Source organism: Neofelis nebulosa, chromosome 17, assembly GCF_028018385.1.
Source record: "Neofelis nebulosa isolate mNeoNeb1 chromosome 17, mNeoNeb1.pri, whole genome shotgun sequence".
NCBI classification, from domain to species: domain Eukaryota; kingdom Metazoa; phylum Chordata; class Mammalia; order Carnivora; family Felidae; genus Neofelis; species Neofelis nebulosa.
Window position 1 is genome coordinate 60,949,245 of NC_080798.1, and position 23,172 is coordinate 60,972,416.

At 66.3% G+C, this 23,172-nt stretch overlaps 1 protein-coding gene across 2 annotated transcripts in view; it reads left to right on the forward strand.

Annotated features, from left to right (window-relative positions):
- ZFPM1 (zinc finger protein, FOG family member 1) overlaps positions 1–23,172 on the forward strand; it is a 66,124-nt gene that overhangs the window by 18,161 nt on the left and 24,791 nt on the right. Inside the window, exons 2-3 of one of the 2 annotated variants that reach the window (XM_058706302.1) lie at positions 9,707–9,823; positions 12,162–12,284. In XM_058706302.1, the coding sequence (XP_058562285.1) occupies positions 9,707–9,823; positions 12,162–12,284 (240 nt within the window). Of the gene's footprint in view, positions 1–9,706; positions 9,824–12,161; positions 12,285–21,854; positions 21,965–23,172 lie in introns of those variants that run through there. The other variant, XM_058706303.1, reaches the window with a different exon arrangement.

Consider the following 23,172-nt stretch of genomic DNA (forward strand, 5'->3'; position numbering starts at 1 on the left):
AAGCCCCCCAAGTTCCGCCTGTCGGTTATGGGGCTGGCCACGGGAGGAAGTGGCAGTGGCTGGGGCCGGGATATACAGGACCCCTCCGGCGTCAGCACCCTGTCCCCTGCCTGGAGTCCCCACACCCACCCAGGCCCTAGGGACCTGAGGCAGGGCCGGCCCAGCCTATATTCTGCCTGTGGGGACAGGTGGCATGCCCCGGTCCCCCAACCCCAATAAGAGGACTCAGACTCCAAGGCTCCCCTCTGTCCAAGCCCTCCGCCTCCCCCGGCCCACAGTCACCAGTACTCACTGAGCACTTACTGTGTGCCAGGCACTGCCCCAGAGCAGGGGTGCTGCTGGGCACAGCCAGTGAGCCCGCTAATCAAGTGAGCACCCTGTGAGCCCGTGGGCAGGGCTGAGGTCAGCAGGGCCACCGCCAGGAGCCAGACAGGTGCTGGCATGGGTTGTAGCCCCAGTAATGGTTTGGTTTTCACACAGAGAGAGAGAGAGAGAGAGAGAGAGAGCGAGAGCCAGCCCAGGAGGCATATGAGCAGAGGAGGGCAGGTGTTGGATGTAAGCGTGACTCGGGAGATGGGTGTGACCTTGGAGTCCACACTGAAGGCCCCAAGGAAGGACCCAGGGAAGGATGAGGCCTGGAGGAGAGGGCAGTCACCGGGTAAGGGGTGCGTGAGGCCCCAGAGGTGGTCCTCCTGCCCCTAGGCCTAGGACACTTGGTTATGGGGACACAGGGACAGGATGGCCACATGAGCATCCTTGCTGGCCCTGACCCCTTCTCCCACCTGCCATCTGCCAAGGGGTACCTGACAGTGAGTTCTGGCCATTGCCAGGCCACCGGTGAGGGAGGAACGGGTGTGGGGAGAAGGGCCCGGGGAGGCTGGGAAGGGAGCACTGAGCCACACGCGGTGGGTTGGCTGGGGATGAGGGCGGAAAGGTGGCGGGTACCATAAAGAGCCCCAGACCCTGACTGCCCCTGGGAGCTTGCGGGGAGAAGCAGGCGAGGATCCCCTTGCTGGCGGCTGCTTTTCTGCACGAGATCTGGCCACGGGGGCCCTGGCTTTTACTTGGGTTACGCAGGACCGTTCCAGCCATCTTTCAGTAAACATTCCTTTGAAAGCTGAATCGCCCTTGAAAGGATGAATCTTGATGTATGTGAATTATTTCTCAATAAAGTTTCAGGGTGTTAAAAGCTCAGATCCCAGTAGCTCTGGTCCGTCAGTCTGGCCTCTGTTCCCAGAGCGTGCAGGGCCCTGCCTGGCACTCTCCTGACACGGCAAGGTTTCTCTTCATGCCGAGGGCGTCTCCTTGCCCTGAGACAGCCCAGGGTGCGTCCGGGCTCCTCCAGCCTGGCCTACCTTGGACAGCACCAGTGTCCCCACCCAGCCCCCATGCGTGACCCCGGTGCTTGCGGGCCGGGCTGGGAGGCGGCATGGGTGGGGGTATGGCTCACCCCCCGGGCAGCAAAGCAGCTGAATTGACAGTCACTTATACACAGGATGACAGGGAGGGCCTGAACCGCCCGCCACCCCCATCCCCCGCTAAGGTGTGTGGGTGGCAAGGCCTAAGAAGCAGACAGTCTAAGACCCAGATGTCTGGAAGAGGAGTAGTGAGCCTCCCGTTTGCAGGGTGCATGCAAGCACCATCAGACGGACACTTGGTGGGGAAGCGGAGTCAGGCTGCACAGCCCCATCTCCCCTGCTGCAGGCGGCCCACTTAGGGAGTTGGGGAGCAGAACTGGTGTCGGGGGGGGCGGCCACGGGCGCAGAGGGTTCGGATGCCTGTTCTCCCCGCTGTGGGCCAGGGCACCCGCTCGAATAAGCCAAGATTATCTCGCCAACATCCTCTTGTGGTCGCCCCAGCTGTCAGCGGGCTGACCCTGGGTCGAAGAAGCCGCCGGCGGGGCACAGCGGGGGCCTACGGCCCCTCCCAGCCTGAACCCCTCGTGGCCCCTGGGCCTGCCCGGCCTGCGTGGGAAGAGCTGGGGCTGAGGGCTGAGGAGGCCTTGACCGGGCGGAGGGGCAGCAGGGGCGTGCAGACGTGGGCTGGCGGCGGGTGTGGACTGGGGGTGAGGTGGACCCGCGGGGAGAGCCAGGCTCCAGGCAGTGTGTGCGCCGGGCCCCCCCAGAACCCCATGTCCCTCCCGGGGAGCCCCCTCCCCTTCGGGGCTGTGAGCTCCTAGGAGGCAGTGGGCCGGGAACCGCCTCTGTCCTAAACGTCAGAGAAGCTGACGGTCTCCAGTGAATGAACTGCTTCCCCCAAGCCTTGGCAGTGTTCGCTGGGGGCCTAGAGCCTGCCCCTTGACCCCCACTGTGCTCACTCATCTCCCTCTGTGGCCCCGCCACCCATCAGCCGTGCGAGCCCGGCCTCACAGGCCCTGGACTGTCCGGGGCTGCTCTGTGCTGTGGGGACACCCTTGCCCTTCGGCAGCGCCCGTGCGTGGGGCTCCCCTCTGCTCCTCCGGGGCGTGCCCCCCTCCGAGCCCTGTTCGGCACCCCCTCCTTCCAACTTGCTTCTCTCTACCCACCTGGGCCTGGGAATTGGCTCAGCTGCTTGTCAGCATTGTGTGTAAAGGCACGAGTCACTGGGCCCCGAGGGGCTGCAGGTGGGGGGGTGCAGCCAACAGGCCAGAGCGGCCACGGCCCCTGTGTCCTGGGCCTCACTGGCCTCCTCCATCAGTCACCAGCTGGATTAGACACCCTCCTTGCTGGGAGGGGACTGAGAGCATCCAGTCCTGCTTGCCAGGGCCGGGGAGGGAGTACTTCCCCGGCTTCAGACCCAACCCCGGCTGCCTGGGGGACCCGGGCCCCTGGGACCGCCGGCCACGGCCCCCAGTCGCCCAGAGCTCCCACAGCAAGGCCCCCAGAGGGGAACAGCGCTGTCCCCTCCGTGGCCTGAGCCACCCCACTGCCCCCCGGTGGGAAAGTCTGAATCTGTTGCTATTTTCTCTCTGTTATCGGGGCCTTATCTGGCCACCGTGTGCCACCCAGAGGTCAGGGTCCCTCTCCGGGCAGCACCGCGCCCCCGCCCGCCCAGCGCCCCGTGCCTCGGGCCTGCCCACCAGCTGCCCAGGGCTGGCGAGACAGGAGGCCAGGCCTTCTGCCGACCTGGGGGGAGGTCCTTCCCTCCTGCCCGCACTGTCCCCCCGCCAGGCCCCAGCTCTGTCCACCATCCCCCTTCCCCCAGAGGGCAGGTGTGGCGCCCCCTGGAGAGTTGAAACAAATAACAAGACTTGTAATAATAACCTGTCTGTGCTCAGCACCCACTGGCACCACCTTGCTGAACCCTGACCCCAGCCGGTGACGTGACATCCCTTCTTTCCATGCGGAAACCAGGCTCGAGGAGGTGTGGCCTGCACCAGGCCACCAGCCTCAGCCTCCTGCTGTGCCTCCTGCCAGGGATGCTTTTCCCTGGCCCAGCTGCAGGCAGTCCCGTCCCCTTCCAGAGTGCCACTCACTGGTCGCCTCCTCCAGGAAGCCTTCCCTGGCTGGCACCTGCACCTCTCCTTCGGGGCAATGGCCGCTTGCATTTTTCACTTTGCCTTCTCGGGGGTGGGGTGTCTGGGTTGCCGTGGGGTCTCCAGGGGCCTGGTGTGGAGCCTGGCAGTCAGCGAACCCAGGTTTGACAGGTTAATGACTGAGTCAATGAGCAAGCGAGGCCATGGGAGGCGAGGGCCGCCAGCACTCCAGCTGTGCCTGCTGCCCTCTCTGGGAGGCTGGACACGGGGGCGGGGGAGGGGGAGGGCCACGTGGCCCGGCAGTGTCCACACTGCCCCCGGGCCCGGAGGCCTGCCTTCAGGCAGGAGGGGCTCCTGGGCAGGTGTCCCACCTCTGTTTTATCCTCTGTAAACGGAATATAAGAAGGACCCACGTAATGGGCAGGCCCACGTGGTGGGGGGGCCTCAGGTAAACACTCGCACCCGTAGTCAGGCCCCGAGTCAGGGGAGGGGCTCGTGGGGACTCTGGCCCTGTTCTTTCACATGTTTCCAGCGGTCTCGGGGTGCAGGCACAATCACCCCCGTTTGATATGGGTGCAGCCTGCAGGGACCAGCAGGGACTTTGCCTAGGACCTCCGGACTCCCCGTCCAGTGCTCCGTGACACCGTCACCTGCACCCCGCCTGGCAGGTCCACCTGGGGGCCCGAGTCCGGGGGGATTTTGTCCCCTTCACGCACATGAGCTCTGGCTTTCTTAGAGGTGGTCATTCAAAAGGCCCTCCCCTGCCCCCACACCCCCCACCCACCCCCCCATCAGCTGCCTCGCCATCAAAGCCAGGAGGGGCTGTTAATCGTGCAGCTCGGGGACTCGGAAGGGAGAGGGGGACCATCCCGCTGCACCAAGCCTGTCTCTGTAATTCAGTCTTAAAGCATGAAAAAAGGGAGTTGATGAAATTCTGCTATCAGTGCCGAGCCAATATGCAAAATATCTCACCCCAATCAAATAGCTATTACGTTTGCACTTCCATTCCGGCGTCCGGCTTAATGAGCAGGAGCCGAATCGGCGCGGGGTGTCTGCTCGCCGTGATAACCGAGGGGCTCCGGGCCGCGGGGGCGGCGCTGGGACCGCCCTCATCACCCGCGGACGCCCCCGGACAGGTGTGCAGCCTTGGGCGCCAGCCTCCCCGCCCTGCCGGGCCCTGCGGCCAGTGTCACCCTCCATCCTGGTCTCTGGACCTGGGGACAGTGGAGGCAGGTGCGGGGCCGCCCTGGTGCAGGGGAGGCCTATGCCTGAGCCAGCGTCCGCAAGGGTGGCATGTTTGGGGAGGGTCCTGTCCTGCCTGTCCCCACCACTGCTTCCTCGGGGCTGGCGGGGCATGGGCAAGTCGGTTCTCCTTGCTGGGCCTCAGCTTATTCATCTGCAAAGTGGGCGTGACCTCTGGGCAGTGTCAAGAGGGTCGGAGGAGGAGACCTGCCCATCCTGACTGCCCCACACCCCACGCCACCCCCCTCCCCCCGTCCCAGGCCCTGCTGTGCAGCCAGCGATGGTGACCGATGACGGTGACGGCCTATACTTGGTGCGTGCTTACTCCGTGCCAGGCCCCGAGCTGAGCTCAGCGTGGATGAGCACCGCATTTCATGTGGCGTAGGAGCTGTGCTGGTTTCCCCAACCACAGACAGGTACAGCTACTTGCCTGAGGTCCACACAGCACGGACACCTGCCCTGCCTTGCCGTGGACAGGCCTGGCCTGCCTGCTGGGGCCTCTGGCCAGAGAGTGTCCCCCAGGGGCCAGGCGGGGGCCATCCCTAGCGCAGGGCACCCGGGGAGGAAGCCATGCCTCCCTGAGGTCTGGCCGGTGGAGGAAACTTCCTTCCCAAGCCCCCCGGGGGAGCGGGACCCGGGAGCCCCCCGTATGACCCCAGGGCTGTCTCCGGGGGCGAGATGGCACGCTCCCGGGGTGCCGAAGCAGGCACACGGCAGCCTTTCCCAAGACACGTCCCGTCTGCGGGCTCGGAGCGATCTGCTGGCTGGCGGTCGTCGCCCGCATTATCAGAGCGGCTTTAATTGTGCCGGAACTGAATTAGCGGCGTTGGAATAAATTGGCGCAGCCCAGCAGCCTCTTTCTTTACGCTCATCGTCACGCCTTTGTGCGACGGGAGCCTTTGTTCTCCCATAAACGGACCTGCCGCGAGCTTGGAGCCTCCCTGGGTGGCTGAGGCCCACCTGAGCGAGCCAGAGCGTGGGGAGTCGGGGCTGCTGTCCCGGGGTCGGGCAGGTGTGGGGAGGCATGTGCCAGCTCTGCCCTGGCATCGGCCCCAGGGCTCTGGTCCCTGCCATCCTTGAGAGCAGCAGGTGACCTCATACCCATTCACTGGAGCAGGCAACCGAGGCCCCGAAGTGCGATGGCCATTGAGCAGGAGGGAGTGCAGCTGGGGGGCCTCCCCTGACGGCTCTAGGTGAGCCCAGAGGGCACCAGCGCTTCTCAAAAGGGTCCGGCAAAGGGTGGGCCCCAGAGGCCTTTGCGCTGCCCGCTGAGGCTGGGATGGCCGCGGTGACCGGCAGTACCTGCCCGGGGCCAAGCCCACGGGCAGGGAGGTGGAGGGACTAGAGGCCAGCCTCCGCCGCAGCCTCTGTTTTCCTGCCCGGACGCCAAGGGAGCCCACCGCAGGCCAGGCCTCCCACCTGTCCCGGGGCACATTGGGCCACTCTGGGCTGTGCCCCGTCCACCTCAGAGCCTCCCCTCCCCACGTGGGTGCATTGACACGGGAGCGCAAGGCCTGGCCTGGGGCTGGTTCTGTCTGGTCTGAGCCTGGCCATGGCATACTGAGCCCCTGCCCGCCTCCTGTAATCACAGCACTGATGAGTCTGGGCGAGGAGGCTGGGACTCCGATCCCGAGCTAGAATCCAGGGAGCTGCAGGCGGGAAACCCCCTGCCTGGGACTCTCTAAGGCTCCCCAGTGCCTCTGGGATTAGCATCCACTCCTACCCTGGCCTCTCTCCAGCCTCCAAGCTCTTCCTCCTTTCCCACACCCAGCTCTGTCCAGTCCCCAGGCCCTCTGTCCAGTCCCCCAGCTGTCTGTCCAGTCCCCAGTCCCTCTGTCCAGTCCCCCAGCTGTATGTCCAGCCCCCAGGCCCTCTGTCCAGTCCTCCAGCTCTGTCCAGTCGCCGGGCCTTCTGTTGAGCCCCCCAGCTGTCTGTCCAGTCCCCGGGCCCTCTGTCCAGTCCCCAGGCCCTCTGTCCAGCCCCCCAGCTGTTTGTCCAGTCCCCAGGCCCTCTGTCCAGTCCCCCAGCTGTATGTCTAGCCCCCAGGCCCTCTGTCCAGTCCCCAGGCCCTCTGTCCAGTCCCCCAGCTGCATGTCTAGTCTCCAGGCCCTCTGTCCAGTCCCCAGGCCCTCTGTCCAGTCCTCCAGCTCTGTCCAGTCGCCGGGCCTTCTGTCGAGCCCCCCAGCTGTCTGTCCAGTCCCCGGGCCCTCTGTCCAGTCCCCAGGCCCTCTGTCCAGCCCCCCAGCTGTTTGTCCAGTCCCCAGGCCCTCTGTCCAGTCCCCAGGCCCTCTGTCCAGTCCCCCAGCTGTATGTCCAGCCCCCAGGCCCTCTGTCCATTCCCCAGGCCCTCTGTCCAGTCCCCCAGCTGTATGTCTAGACTCCAGGCCCTCTGTCCAGTCCCCAGGCCCTCTGTCCAGTCCTCCAGCTCTGTCCAGTCCCCGGGCCTTCTGTCGAGCCCCCCAGCTGTCTTTCCAGTCCCCGGGCCCTCTGTCCAGTCCTCAGGCCCTCTGTCCAGCCCCCCAGCTGTTTGTCCAGTCCCCAAGCCCTCTGTCCAGTCCCCAGGCCCTCTGTCCAGTCCCCCAGCTGTATGTCTAGCCCCCAGGCCCTCTGTCCATTCCCCAGGCCCTCTGTCCAGTCCCCCAGCTGTATGTCTAGCCTCCAGGCCCTCTGTCCAGTCCCCAGGCCCTCTGTCCAGTCCTCCAGCTCTGTCCAGTCCCTGGGCCCTCTGTCGAGCCCCCCTGCTGTCTGTCCAGTCCCCGGGCCCTCTGTCCAGTCCCCCAGTTGTCTGTCCAGTCCCCAGGCCCTCTGTCCAGTCCCCAGGCCCTCTGTCCAGCCCCCCAGCTGTTTGTCCAGTCCCCAGACCCTCTGTCCAGTCCCCAGGCCCTCTGTCCAGTCCCCCAGCTGTATGTCTAGCCCCCAGGCCCTCTGTCCATTCCCCAGGCCCTCTGTCCAGTCCCCCAGCTGTATGTCTAGCCTCCAGGCCCTCTGTCCGGTCCCCAGACCCTCTGTCCAGCCCCCCAGCTGTCTGTCCAGTCCCCAGGCCCTCTGTCCAGCCCCCCAGCTGTCTGTCCCCTCTGAGATCTGCTGGCAGGAGCCTCCCCTGTTGTCGCTCTCTCTTTCTCTTTCACTTGCCTCCCTCCCTCCCTCACGGCATTTATCATTTGCTGTTGTTTTCTGTTTGGGGCCCAGTGGGGCCGGAAGTCCCCTGCAGAGTCCAGGTGTGCCCGGCACCGCGGCCTCCTAGAGCGGTGTCTGCCCCACCTGTCGCCACACCAGGAACACTTAGCGTTCGTCAGTGTCGCGGGCCACCATCTGCCTGTGACCGGGGAGGTGAGCTGAAACGCAGACAGGACACCAGCTTGCCCACCTCCCTGCTCCATGGAAATTGCCAGATCGGGAAAGTCAGCCCGGAACCTCGGTCACAGTGCTGCTCGTTCTATCGTGGCCTCGCGCGTCTCCGCTGCCAGGAGCCAGCTCCTGTGGCCCCTGGTGGACGCTGGTGACAGGTTTCACCCCGGGGATAATATGGCAAAGGCGGGGAGTGAGTGAGGGCAGCAGGAAGAACACTAGGGCTTTGGTGAGAAGCCCCTGAAATGGCAAATTTTGGTCTCTGTTTTTCTGGGGAGAAGGCACTGCCTTTCACCACATCCCCACGGGGGCCATGATGTACAAAAGGTCAGGAACCACCGGCCACAGAGGCACAAATCCCAGGCGAATCTCCATCTGTTGCTGCTTGCTTGCCTCCAGGGACGGGGAGCTCAGCCTCTGAGAGGTGGACGCTCCGTTCCACATGCCTCAGGTGCCTTCTGCCTCCAATGCCAGCAAAAGCAAGCCCCATTCTGCCCCCATCGTGCGCTCCCATCACATGGATTTGCGGCTGTCTTCGTGGCTTCCAGATGTTTCTTCCTGCTCGGTTTCCTCTTCCTCAGCGGCAAGAGGGCCCAGAAGGGCATCCCCTCCATCCATCCTGAGTAGGAGGAGCAGGGGGTCTGTGAGTCAGGCCCCTCCTCCACGCCACACCCGGAGGACGGGTGTCATCTCTACGGTGTCTGACGGGGTGGGGGGGCGGGGCAGGAGGCAGCTCAGCCCCAGCACCTGTCTCCAGCCCTCGGGGCCCAGGCTGAGTCAGCCGGAAGGGGCCTGGGGAGACGGGGAGCGGAATAAGGATGGACACCTGTTCCCGATTGTCCCTCCGCCCGCCCCTCTGGACCCACTAGTCTGACCTCAGGGACACGGTTGCTGCCCTGACTGGGGGCACCTTGGCGGCTCTGGCTTCCCCACTCTCCTGGGAGGTCTCTGGGCTGTGGGCCCACCTTGTCGGCTGTAAGGGGGACTCTGTGGGACCCCCCCTGCAGGAGCCTCCCGGGGAAGGTGGGAGTGGAGTCAGGTGCCCCAGGCCTGCGGCTCTCCGCCCCCAGAGGCTGCAGACACCTGTGCCCCCACCTGTGCCCCCTCAACCACTTATTCGCTCAGAAAGGTGTTCTGAGCACTTGCGTGCGCCGGACGCGGGGTCCACCCTCAAGCTCCCGAACCTCGGTATCTGAGTCTGGGGGGCTTCTCGCAGGAGGTGTCCTGGGCCCAGGAGAGGGTGACCCTCTCGTCTCAGGGGCCCTGAACCCCCAGAAGAGTGTACCTATGGGTCGGGCGAGGGCTGTGCTTCATGCAACCCCCAGAGGGCCCCCCCCCGGGCCAGAGGGGGCACCGCTGCTGCTCCCACAGCGTGAAACAGAGTGCAGGGGAGAGCACGCCGCCCCCAGTGCTGGGGAGACCAAGGAGGGGCTGGGACCACCGTCCTGGCGAGAGGGGCCCGTGGGCAGGCCGCGGTTGACGGGACGGCCGGGACGACCCCAGGTGCTGGGTCACTGACGCAAGGGTGAAGTGTGCCAAGTCTTGGGGGCGCCCCCCACGGCCCCCCACGGCCTCTGACCCTGCGGGGCGGCCGAGCCGGTGCCGGGAAGGGGTCAGGACGCCCCACGGAGCCTTACGGATTCCCTTCGGGCTGTTGTGCAGGTTCCCTCGGAGACGTGGAGACCGCAGAAGAGGACGCCGGCCTCCCGGAGCAGGAGGCTGGAGCCGTGGGGCCCGAGGCCGCGGGAGAGCCCGAGCCCCTGAGCCCTGCCAGTGCAGGTGAGTCGCGGTGGGCCCGCCACGGGCCCGAGTCTGACCCCTGTGTCAAACCACCCCCCCCCCCCCCCCCCCCCCCCCCCCCGCGTCCTTGCCTGTGACTTCACGGAGCCAAGTCCTTCTGGGACTCGGTTTCTTCACCCATGAAGTGGGTGTTAAGCTTGGCGGTGTCTGTGGGCCGACTGCTCCGCAGTTTCCCACCAGGGCGATGATGCCCCGGGGACGCACGCCACTGGGCACGGGTCCAGCCCCTTCTGGTACCGATGGGGAGACGGAGGCCCCGCTGGGGAGGTCTAGCCCAGGTCAGGGGCCACTGAGTGACCTTGAGAAAGCCGTGCCCTCTCCAGCCTCACTTTGCCCTCTATGGAACGGGGACGGTGAGTCCTTACCTGGCTGTGCCAACGGCCTCAGCACACATGGTCTCAGTACGTAGCAGGCTGTAAGGTAAGGTACGGTACCCCATTTTACACCCGAGGGAATGAGCCCAGAGAGGTTAAGAGGCTTGCCCCTGGACACACAGCCTGTAAGCACCCAGGCAGCGATCTGACCCCAGGTCTGGATTCAGGTTGATTCCCCTTCGTGCCCAATGCCTGCACACACACCACCCCACCCCCCGCCCACCCCAGGCACCTGGAACCTTTCTTTGGACCCTCCTGGTGGCAGTTTCGTGGGCCAGAGGTAGTGCTGGGGGTGAGGTGCCTGGGCATGTGCTAACCACCAGGAGGCCGGCTCTGGCCTCAGGGCGAGGGCGGCTTCCCTAGCGACCTGTACCCCCCCCCCCCCCACCCTCCGGGGGGAGGGGGCTCGCTGAGGCCCTGGGGGCGGCCTGCTTTCCTGAGGAGAACACTCAGGTTGCGAGACTAATGGGGGTGTGGTCTGGTGCACCTCTCCCCGCCCCCACCCCGCTGCCCATGGCCCATGATCTTATCCCCATTCAGCACCTCGATGCCCTTGCACACGGAGGATGCGCAGAGAAGGCCGTCCCCGGGGGGCAGCACCTGCCCGTGCAAAGGCCCTGAGGTGGAATATGGCGAGTGGACAGCGGCCTTCTGCTGGGTGGGGGTGGGGCCGGGGCACAGAGACCCCAGGCAGAGCGCGGGGACCCCCCCCCCCACCCCCAGCATCTCCCAGTCTCAGAGCATCAGAGCATCATCGTCCCCCCTGGGATGGCCACAGGCCAGGAGTCCAACAAGCCTCGTGCTCTGAGACCTGGTGGCCCCTCGGTCCCTCTCCCCAGTGGCAGGCCCCTCAGGAGTGGCCCCTCGGCCCACCCAGAGACAGTGGCCGGGGTGCCGGGGTCAGGGGCCCGGCCTCCGGTGCTGGTTCGTGTTCATTATTACTATCTCTGCCACCATCGTCGGCATCATGTCTGTCCCCGGGGCCCGTGCTCCTGCCCTGCCTGAGCCTTGGTTGCTGGGTCTGGGCGGCCGAGCCTGTGGCAGTGCGCCCGGGGCCCCCTTATCGCCACCGCCATCACCACCGCTGTGAGGTGCTGTGTGCTAATGGGGGCGCCCCGATCTACCAAAGGCCAAGTGGCTGTTACTGGTGGACTTTGACCCGGTGGCTTTCCAGGGGAGCCGGGCCCCTTATCTGATCTGCTGGCTGGGGCTGCACGGGGTGGGTGGGGGCGGGGCCGGGGAAAGAGCTGGAAAAAACAGCCGGGGTTGCACCTGGCACAGGCCGAGGCGATAACGCAGCGATGGGCGAGATAAGGCGGCGGGGAGCGAGCTCTGCCTCTCGGGCGGGCCCAGCGCGGCTCCCGCGCGATGGCTGGGGCTCGAATGCCAGCCACGTTGATTTATAGCCAAAAATAATAGGACTTTTATACTGTGTGATTGATTTATTTGATGTTAATCACAGCCCTTATCTTGGGTATTAATAATCTGCCGGGCGTGTGACGTCACCAAGGGGGGGCTTTTATGGGAGCTCATCGATTGGGGGCTGCGTGGTTATCAGGCTCAGCAGGGAAGGCAAATATGCCCTTTGGGCTGGACCCGGGTGCCGGGCCCGGCTGGAGGGGCCCCCAGCTGCCGGCGGAGGAGACCAGGGAGCCTGCACGGCCGCCCGCTGGCCTGGGTGTGCCCGTGAGGCCACCCTGCCCTCTAATTATTAGCGGCCACTGGAAGAGCAATTGTTGCTGCAATTAATGGGGGGATGAGGGGCTCTGAAGGCCAAGGAGAAAACTGAGGTGTCTGTGCCCCCATTAGCGCAAGCCCGGTGTGGAGGGACCTCGGGCGCGTGCTCACCGCCTGGGTCTCGGTGTCCCTCCTGGCCACGGGGGGGAGGTGGGCGACACGGTGCCCGGAGATGGCGGGGCCTGACCGTGTTTTCCTGTCCGCAGACGCCAATCCCCCGCCCCCACCATCGCCACCACCCGCCACATCCCCAGGAGGCCCCGAGATGGAGGGGCAGGAGCGAGAGGCCAGGCTGGAGGAGGAGTCGGGCAGCTCCTGGAGCGGGCCAGGTAACCACACCCATGGCCGGGGGCTGCTGTCCTGCCAGCGGGGGTGGGACGGCCGAGGAGGTTGGTGGCGACCCTCCGGGCCGGGGCCCGTGCCCGTTCCGAAGTCCAGGCAGCCCGTGGGGCCGGCGGTAGCGTGGGAGGAGGCCACCAAGCCCTGCCGATGCCCAGAGCTAAAGCCCTTGCCCATGCGCTCTGAGGGCTCCCAGCAGGCAGTGTGCCTGGCTGGGGGAGAGGAGAAGGTGGTGAGGCCAGCGAGAGGCATCGCAGGGCCTGGGAGCCACGGAGGTGGATGCCTCTGCGTCCCAGCTGGGCTGGGGGTTCAGGCCTGTGCAGGGTGGGAGAGGGCCCATCCCCTGGCCCCCGGGTGGCCGCAGCCGCAGCCGCAGGGTCGGGGGGCAGGAGTTGGCTCCCAACTGCCCGGTGCTGGAGCAGGGCAGTGTCTGAGGGAGGATTGGTGCTGCCCATCCCCCTGCCCGAATTCTGACTTTGGAGGTCCTATCAGATGGTTCACCCTGTACTCCTAGCAGTGCAGGGAGAGCTGGGCGTGTCTGCTGTTTCTGTTTGTTCCGGGGAACGCAGGGCGGCGGGGGCGGGGTCGTGGGGCCGCGTGTCTGGGCGTCGGCGAGGGTTGGCGGGCACGGTCTCGGTGAGGGGACGCCGTGCACTTGGGCCGGGCGTGCGTGGATGCAGGAAGCATTCATTGAGCGCTTGCTGAGTACCTATCTTCTAGCTGTGAGCAAACAGTCCTCAGGGAGGGTGCACGAGCAGTCCGAGGAGGCTGTGGTCGGTGGAGAGGAAGCACCCAGGTGGGGTAGGGACAGGCTCTGCCAGGGCAGAAGGGACCCGAATCCCTCCTCTGAGGGCCCTCGGGGGCCAAGATAGGAAGGGTGTCAGCGATGGTCTCCCTCCAGGCTCAGGTTGAAAGTCCATGTGGACCTCTTGGGGGGCAGGGGAGGGGGTGTCCCCAAGCCTCGGGAGAAGAGAGCCGTGATTGGCTAGTGATGTCTGCCACCGGCTCCGGCGTAGATGTGGGGACACGTATGCCCCCGGTTCGCCTCGTGATTTAACACAGCCCGTCCCACACAGGGACAGTGTGGGCAGTCTGAGGCTGTGGGAAGGACGGGGTGGCCTGGCGGTCGCAGCAAGATGGCAACCCCACGTTTTCCGTGCCCTGTCAATCTCTGCCCTTTCCACCTGGATGGGCCACTGTGTTGCCCAGGAGTGGAGCACCCTGGGTAGGACGGTGCTGGGGATCCCCTCTGCTGCCCCAGCTCAGCAACACTGCTGCCCTTCAAAACAGACTTGGCCGCCACCCCCCGTCTTGGGGACCTGTTGACGGCAGAGGAGGGGCCCCGGGTGCCCTGGCAGAAATGTGCCCGCGGTGTGGCCTGTTCCCATCAAGGAGCACCCGGCAAGGGACAGGCCACAGGGCCACGTGTCCTTGAGGTCCTCATGGCCCTCAGAGCTGAGCCGGACGCCTGTCTGCTGGGTGCTGGGGTCCACACGGGGGCCTTTCCGCACACAGGATGGTGCTGCGCGGGCTGGGCGGGGACCCCGTGGTCAGACTGCGCTACCTGCCTCAGTTTCCCCAGCTGCAGATGAGGTCACAACAAGGCGCCCACAGCAGCCAGGTCAGCACTGCCCCAGGCCCCATGGACCTCACGTTCCAGTCTTTAGGAGGAAACTTCCTGCTGCAGGGGCGGGGGGGCGGGCGGGGGGGGGAGTGGGGACCACCCATGTGCCTGAGGGACCTGGACCGGCCACTGGATAGAGTGGCCCTGGGGAGGAAGAGCCCCAGGCAGCGTCACCCAGGCTCTGAGGCGGGCACGGGGGTAGCCCCCCCAGTTTATGCAGGAGGCTCGGGCGCAGAGTGACAGAGGGACTTGTCCAGGGTCACCCAGCTGGAAAGTGGCAGAGCAGGGTCCAGACCGATCCCCCCGGCTCCAGAGCCGGGGCCGCGAGTGTGTGACTGCCCTGGTGGGGCCCCATCCCCCGGTCGGTGCAATCATCATCCGCATTTCATAGACGGAGGAACAGAGCCTCCTGGAGATGGGAAGCTGACCCCGGGGCACCGGCCGGCCCGAGGGTGGCCGTGGTTTAGGGCTGGAGCGCCTCGGGGGGCTTCCTGTGCTATGTGCGTCCCTGGGGCCGGGGGCTCCCCGTCCGTCGCCGCAGATAGCAATTTCTGTGCAGTGGGCAGCGATGGGCCGATAAGCGGCCGCCGGCCAACCGCCGTGGTGCCTGCCCCCTATCAGACCCCGGGCAGGCCGCACTTATCGCCCGCCAGGGAAGCCAGAGAGGCCCAGTGGGCCCTTATCTGAGAGGGGCCGCCCGTGCCAGCGATGGGGCAGCAGGGCTTTGCCAGGGCCTGACCAGGCTGGCGTCCCTGAGGGCAGTGCCCAGGGTGGGGGTGTGCGGCCGTGGCCCCTGCCCACGAGTCCCACGCGCCCCTCCCCCCTCACCTTGTCTGCCCCCTTCTTGCCACTCTGCCCACCCCGGGTGAGCATCTACCCGCCCCTGTGTCTCTGAGTCTGTCCCCAAGCCTGGAAAATAGCCCTGGCTGTACTGCCTGGCTTGGGGACACCAGCTACCTTTCCCCTCTGGATGAAGGTGACCAGCTTGGACCACACGTGCACCTTGCACCGTCTGGCTCTGGGGAAGGGCCTGGCCCCGAGCCTCAGTTTCCCATCTGGCCGGTGCGAGGCACAGAGCTCCGGGCACACCGGTATCCTTCCTGGCTGCCATCTGCCAGCGAGGGCCAGGGCTCGTGGGTCTCCCAGGCACCTCCCCCCCGGGTCAGACCCATGGTCAAGGAGCCCAGGAGCCGGTGACAACAGCCAACAGCCCAGCGGAGAGACTGGGCCTCGGTGCCTCTCTGCAGCTGCACAGCGGGCACAGGGGGGCCACTCTGCCCCAGGGGCAAGGCCACCAGCCGGCCACGAGCACCCCCGGGCGGCACCCCCGGGCAGCAGGCAGGAGGGCCTCGGCACACACTGCAGACACGAGCGAGGTCGTGGATGTGCGAGGGCTTCGTGGACGCCGGAGTGCGCATCCGGGACCCGTGAGGGGCCCGGTGCCGCCCCCGCCCGACACCTGGTGGCCCCAGATCTCCAGAACCAGGCTGGGGAGGTCCTCAGGGATGCGTTTCCACTTCGAGAAGTTGTGAGCTCCGTCAGCGGCCTCAGCTGTTGCGGGTCCGGCGGGAGCACGGCCAGTGGCGCGGAGGTCAGGGCACAGACCCCCGAGCGTGCCTGCCCCGGAGGGGCTCCAGCTTTGCCGACCTCTCTGGGCCTCAGTTTCCTCGTCGGTACGATGGAGTTAAGGGGCCTGTGAAGGGGCTACGCCCACAGCACACAGAGAGCTGCGGTGTTGTCTCCCCTCCCCGGCGGCCTGGGCTGGGATGTCATGTGGAGAAGCCATGGTTGGGAAAATACCCACTGGACCTCAGGGACGTGGGGATGCTGGGCTGGGGGCTTTGAGGGGAAAGGCGGTGGGTGGCAGGAAGGGGGAAGGCCCAGTGTTTTTATCTTTTTTTATTTTTTTATTTTTATTTTTATTTTTTATTTTATTTTTTTTTTAAACAACCACATTGATTTTCTCCCAGTTTCTTTTTTTTTTTTTTTTTTTTTTTTTTCAACGTTTTTTATTTATTTTTGGGACAGAGAGAGACAGAGCATGAACGGGGGAGGGGCAGAGAGAGAGGGAGACACAGACTCAGAAACAGGCTCCAGGCTCCGAGCCGTCAGCCCAGAGCCTGACGCGGGGCTCGAACTCACGGACCGCGAGATCGTGACCTGGCTGAAGTCGGACGCTTAACCGACTGCGCCACCCAGGCGCCCCAGTATTTTTATCTTTGAAATGACCTTGTTTGCTGGAGGGGCTGGCTGTTTAAAATTCTGATATGCAAATATCTGAGAGCTGTAATCTGTAATCCCCAAAGCATGTCTGGAGGGCAGCTGGCCACGAGCTTTCTGCCTGAAACGGGTCGGCCCCTCACTCCACGACCCCCAGCCCTCCTGCCATTCATCCGTCCCCTCTGCCTCCTCTCTGTCTCCCCACTAACATCTAAAAGAAACCGGTCAGGCAGGAAGGCCGGCCTCCGTTCGGACTGAGCCTGGAGGGTCCCATCCTGAGTGGGGGTCCTGGGCGCATCACCCACCTTCTGGGCCCCATCTGAGCCTCTGTGCAGTGGCCGTCAGCGTGCCCTCGGCCTGCCTGGCCAGGTCATGAGGAAACAGGGTGAAGGGAACGGCTCTGGGGAGCCCCAGGGCGTCCGGGAGCCTCCTCTGCAGCCAGCCTCATGGTGTGGGACCCCCCCTCCCGCCTGAGCAGCCCCTCTGCCGGGCCGCCTGGGGCTGGGCCGCCTCCTCCGGCCTCCCTTGCTGCCTGGTGAGCCTGGCACAGGGCAGGCAAGGCCCGGATGCCCCGGATGGGGGCCAGTGTGCAACCGCTGCTGAGTGCAGGTGCCACGCCAGGTGGGGGCCCGCAGGGGGGCATCAAGTAGCCGTGAGGGTGGCCTGGGCTCCGTGGGCCCAGGAAGGGGGGAGGTGGCCAGGGGCACACTTGGTGGTCAGCTTGGTGGGGGAGGGGGGGCAGCCTGTGGCCTGGCTTTGTGATCAGGGCCCCAAGAGTGGGGTTCCTTTCACCCATAGGAGCCTCGGAGCCTGGAACTCTTTCCTGGTGACCACTGTTCACAAAAGAAAATCTAATTGGCCAGGCATCCGGTGTTACCGTTTATGTCCCCATCTCGGGCCCTGGAGGCAGAGGTGGGAAGGCTGGCCATGTCCTCACGGCACTGCAGGTCAGCAGAGACATCCCTGAGCTGAGGCCAGAGGACCAGCTGGAGTGGGGTGAGGGTGTCCGGGCAGTGCAAAGGCCCTGAGGTTTGAACAGCGTGGGTGGGTGTGGCTGGAGCATGAGACAGAATGGGCGCAGGTGGGTCAGGGTTGGGGCGCCGTGCTGTGGGGTGTAGGGAGATGCCTCTACGGTCTCGACATAAAAGGAAGGGCTGGGGGATTTCAGGCGAGGTGTCTGGTCAGCTGCCATGCAGCAGCTGGGTTGAAGGAGCACCCGCAGGGAGCACGGTGCCGTGAGGGGCCAGAGGCGGAGCTGCCTCCTGCTTGAGCACTGGAGCCCGATCCCCCCCACCCCGGGGGTCCTGAGGAGCCTGCTGGAATCTTCACCTCTGCAGCGTGAGCAAGGGCGCCGGGCCGGCTATCTGGGCTGTGCTCGGCTGACTAATCTCACTGCCGGAGTTTCTAGGCAAACCTCAAGGTCTGTTATCGGGCGGCGGGCGGTCGGGCTGCCGAGGCAGGACGGCCTGTCCTGATGGACAGCCCGGGAGATGGACCGATACGGCCTGGCCGCACGTCCCCTCCCAGCAGCGCGGCCTGCGTGGGTGGGAAAAAAATCATTTCGGCTATTTTGCGTTATCGTGGAGCCCGGCACTGCCACCTGATAGGCCTATTTGTCTTAGATTAACAGATGGGGGAGGGGCGAAGGAGAGGGTGATGGTAGATGGCAAGGGTCAGCCCGGGGTCAGCGCCAGGGGCCAGAGTCGGCCACCTCTTCTGGGTGTCCCAGGGGGACGTGGGCCCTGAGACCCGCCCGCTGGGCCCCGTGCCTGTCCGGACCCCCTTTCCCGGCCGAGCAGACGGAGATTCCAGGAGGTGGCGGAAGGCCCGGGGTGGGCGGGCTGCGTGCCCCCGTGGTCAGCCAGCCTGCCCGCCTTCCCAGCTGTTTACAGACACCTGCAGGGGGCCAGCCGTGCCGCTGCTCCCTGGAGCTGTGTCGTGGGGGTGACACAGGCCTTCGGGCCAAAACATCCTGGTCTCTGCGGCCCAGGAGCCGGCAGGAGAAGGTCGTTTATTCACTCCACGAACACTTGTATGTCAAACACCTGCTCGGGGCCCGCAGCGTCCAGGTGGCCAGGGCAGTGAGGTTCGAGTTAGGGAGACAGAGACAGAATAACCCGGAAGCGACGACGTCACGCGGCCGAGGGGTGAGGCTCTGGAAAAAGAGAGGGAGCGATGCCGAACAGGCCTGGCCGAGCTCACGGGCCAGAAGAGGGGGAGAGCCGCTGGGGACGGTGCACTGGGCACAGGGAAGGCCAGAGCCCCGGGGCCAGAGTGCGCCCCGCTGGGACTGGGGCGGGCGCAGGGGTGAGGAGGGAGGAGGCAAGCTCAGATCAAGGGGGCGGCATCCCATAGGAAATGGGGTTCAGCTGTCACAGGCTGAGGGTCGCCCGTGGGCTCTTGCCAGGACACGTTCCCCAGACCGCTGGTCCCTGGGCCAGAGAAGGGGCCTGAACCCCTGGCTGGCATCCACCGCCACAGCTCAGGCCCGCCCACCCCTCTGAGCGAGGCCCTGTAGACAGGACCCCCAGGACACGGCTGAGGTAGGGGCCGTGGCCTCCGTGGCCGCCTGTCCCGCACGGATGCCACCTCTTGCGCTTCCCCGGGGGGCACCAGGCCACACCCGGCACCCCCGAAAGGCCGTGCGCAGAGAGGGGGCATCCGCAGTCAGAGCTCACTGCCCGTCTCTGTGGGGAAACTGAGGCACGTTGCTGGCAGCGTGGCGTCCCCCACGGCTGGGCTGCTGACCCCTCGCCCCCGGGGCAGCCCCTCCCCGCGGTTAGTGGCTCCCCACCCGGCACCCAGACAGGCCCTGGCCGGATGGCTCACTGCCGCGGCTGGCTCCGTCGTCCGCCTCACCCCACCCGGGGGCCGGGGCCTGTGACAGCATCGTGAGGGGCTCGGACACTAACCGAGAGAAACGCAGGGGAGCGCGTGGCAGCTGGCGCTGGGCGAGGAGATGCCCCTGACCCGCGGGGATGTGCACAGACGGCGCCCTGGGCCGGGGAGCAAGCTGCAGACACCCTGGGTAAGCCGGCCTTTACAGCGCAGCCGAGCAAAGGCCCTGTGGCGGGACCGCAGGGGGTGGACTCGGGAGACAAGCTGACGGAAATTTGGCAGCAGGTGCCGTGCTCCCCGTTTTACAGATGTGGAAACTGAGGCCCAAAGAGGTTCAGTGACCGTTTCTGGCCACCACCACCGGGCGCTTGAGTGGACTGAGTTCACGGCCCTGGTTCCCAGAAAAGGTCCCCTCACCCAGCCCCTCTTGGCCTTGTCACACGTGGTGCCCAGGGGCTTTCCGACGCCTCCCGGGGTGTAGACTGTGCCTGGCGGAGGGCGAGGGGGCGGCACAGCACCCGGCAGGGAGCATGGCCGGGGCCTGAGTCCTCGGCCGTCCCGGCGGCGGGTGGGGGCTCAGGCCTGGCCGCCTGCCCCGTGCCGCCCGCTGACCTCACCGGCCTTCCGGGAGCGGCTATCTGTGGCCAGGGTGGCCTATCTTGGCCGCGGGCGCTAATCGAGCCTGGCTTCCTCCTCCGCCCTCCCACCGGCTTCCTGCCCCGGCCAGACCGCCCCCTGGCCCCAGGCCGTGTCTGAGCGTCCGTCCGCCTTTGCTCTGCCAGCGCCTCCCAAATGTCAGTGGGCTGCAGGTCTGGGTCCGCCTGCCCGCACCTGGGGGGCCCCTTCCAGAAGGTCCCCTCGCTGTCCTCCTCCGGGGCCCAAACCCAGACTCCGCACAGCCTGGCCGCGTGGCCTGGGGCCTCCACGAGGAGGTGGCCGCAGACGCACCTGGGAGACACCCGGGGGCTGACGGGGTTGGCGCGTGACAGCAGGCCGTCCGCGCCAGCAGGGCCCTCTTCCCAGGACCAGCACTGGCACAGCCCCTTGGCCGACAGGGGGACTCCTGCTGTTGCTCACGTTGTCACCGTCGCTGTCACTGACACGGTCACTGTCCCTGACTCCGGTATCGTCAGCCTCGCTGTCCCCGTCCCGTTACCCCGGGCCTGCGGGGCACCGCTCGCACCGGGGCGGACCTGGCCTCCAGCTGGCCCCCTTCTGTGGGCCGGGCCGTCGGGAGACATGACGGGGGCCGGGCAGGGCGCAGCGGTCCCTGGGCACCGTGCGGGTCCTCCCTGTGGCCGTGCGGCCACGGCCGGGGCCTCCCGTCAGGCTGTTCCTTCTCCAGCCGGCTCCCCCGGCCCCACCTGACAGGCAGGGAAACCGAGGCTTGGCGAGGTGCGGCGGCTCTGTCAGACCCCCCCGGGATGGGAGCCAGGCCCCCACCTGCAGCACCTCCGCCCGCCCCTGGGGACCCCTCCCCTGCAGCCGGCACTGGCTCTTTATGTTTATTTATTTATTTATTTATTTATTATTCGTCTATCTCTGTGCGTAACTTTTGATTTCCTCACCGTGTTTTTCCATTACGGCGGCCGTGGATGCGGCCGATAAGATCGGTCCCCGGAGATGGGACAAAGGGCCCGCCATTGGTTCGAGGGCTGGTCATATCCTGCCCGAAAGGGCCGAGCTGGGCCTGAAACACAGCGTGATGCTATCGCTGGGGCTTTTGTGTGTCGTCGTCGTCGCGGGGAGGCCCCCTCCCCCGCCCAGGACCGCCTTTGCCCCTCTGCAGCCGCCTCTGGGTCAGCCCTCCCTCGGCCCGGCCCGGCCCCCGAGGGCAAGGCCGCCTCGGGCAGGTGGGCCGGATGTGTGGGCATCCGTCGGGTGTCATGGCCTCCCTGGGGCCCCGGGCCAGTCCCTGCCCTCCTGGCGAGAGCTCACAGACATCCGGGTGCCCCTGGCCGTGCCGCACGCCACAGCCGCGAGCTCTGGCCCTGACTCCACAGTCCCCTCTTAGGAATTTATCCCGCACGGTCACCTCCATGCGGACAGGCATAGGGTGGCGAGGACTGTCGTTGTGGCCCTGCCGACCCGCAAAATCTCTACCGGCAGAGGGAGAAACGATTCTGAAAGCACATTCCCCGAGGATTCCTAACCGTTCTGTCGGCACGCGTCTCCTTGCGCACACCGTGGGGCTGAACGGACCCCAAAGGCCGCGGCAGTAACAGCCGATCGGGGGTAACGTCAGGGTGGCCCCACCGCCACCCGTCACCTTGCCACTGCCTGAGGCGGTTCTGTGGGACTTGCTCTGCCCTGCCCCAGGGCCCAGGGGCCTTGCTGGGTCTTGGAGGGCGGGCACATGCCACCCCTGTGCCAGGTGTGGAGCTGGGCGCGAGCACCCCCACGGAGCCCAGCTGCGGGCACGGGCCCCCATCTGGGGCCCGGTCGGCCGCCCCGAGGGCTCCGGAGCAGAGGCGAGGTAGGAAGGAGCTGCCCCTGCTGCGTGCGGGGGGCAGTGCCCTCTGTACTCGGAGCCTCCCGCCCCGCTTCCTGGACCCCTGCCCCAGCCCAGCCCCCTTCTTCCCTGCCTCCCCTTCAAGGGGCCTGAAAGACGGAGGCCTGGATGGGGTCAGACCTCTGGGTTTGAACTCCGTCACCCGCCTCGCTGTGTGGCCGGGTCCGCTCTGACCCTTGGTCTCGTCTGTGAGGAGGAGAATAACCACGCCTGTGCTGCAGGGGGGCGGGGTTGAGGGCGAGGCGATCAGTGCTGTGAAGGCAGGTGTCAGGGGTTCCTGCGCAGGGCAGGCCCAGGCCCTCCTCTTGTGAGTGCCTCCTTTGTGGGCGGGGCGGACAGGAGGCTGCCTTTTCTGGAAGGATCTCTGTAACCCCTGAGGGCTCTCCGGGCCACGGGTGGTGGCAGCGTCTTATTCTCCATGGTGCCGGCTGACCTCTGACCTCCATGCCTGCTGCTGCCACGCCCCCGGGGTGGAGGTAGGCACCTGCCAGGCTGGGGGCAGCACCCAGGCCGCCAGCAGTGGCAGCGGTAGGAGGGCCGTCCCGTCGGCCTTCACCCCTGCGACCACCCTGGCTCTGCCCAGACCCTCACTTGCCCACCCGCCTACCCTTCAGTTCACAGAGGAGAGGCCGGGCCCGGACCCCTGGCCGCTCCCCGGCCTAGGCAGGGAACGGGGTGCGTGGCCAGGCCAGAGGCCAGGAGGTGGTGAGCTGGAGGCTGGACGGGAAGGAAGGGCCCCCGGTGGCGTCGGCCCCTGGAAAAACAGGGGGCAGGGGCCAGGACACCGATAGGAGCCAGATAAGCTGTTTGCACAGGAGGTATTTTCTTTACCTTATCACACATCCTGCTTCCAGCCCGCTGCCAGGATGAGGCGGGGCAGGGGAGAGCCAGGGACCCCCGCCCCAGCGCTCGGGCCTCAGGGTCTCCCAAGGCCAAAGTACCCGGGTCCGGGAGCTGGTGGGACTGCCTCTCCCCACTCCATAACCGGGAAGACTGAGGCCCAGAGACCCAGGCCAGTTGGCTTTTCAAGAAGGCTGGGGGCACCATGAGTTCTCCCACTCCGAGGCTCCTGGAAACCGGCGTTCTCAGATCCCGCGGGGCTGAGGGGAGACCTCGTCCATCGGAGGTCGTCTTGGCGGGGTGCGTCGGGCCCGGTGCGCACACTGCTAAGGGGTCTCAGGCCCCACCACCCACCCTGTCTCCTCCTGCCAGACGAGCTGCTCTTGGCCGTGCCCGAGGGGGAAGGGTCTGACGGCACAACCAGGTCCCCAAGAAGCCCCGGGTTGGGGGTTCAGGTGGGGTGAGCAGAGCTCAGGGCAGCCCCCACTGTGACCGCCCCCCCCGGACCTGGCTCTGAGCTGCCCGCGGGGCCCCTGCCACCCACGCGGGGACTGCTCCGGATGGCCGCGGACGTTCTGCCCCTCCCGGCCCCCCGGAGCCCTCTCCCTGAGCCTGCTGCCCGCCCCCCCAGTGGTGAAGGGCCCCTGCAGGCCCCGCCCTGGGCCGCTGGCCATCCCAGGAGGCCCCAGCTTCACCATTAGCTGGGGCCAGGGTTCAGCCCGATAAAGATGGGCTGTTGTTCTGTGTCAAAAAATCAATAATTTCCAGCGATGTTTCGGCGATAGGGCGGGAGGTTCACAGGCACCAGCTGGTGGGTGGGGCGGGGGCGGGGCGGGGGCTCCAG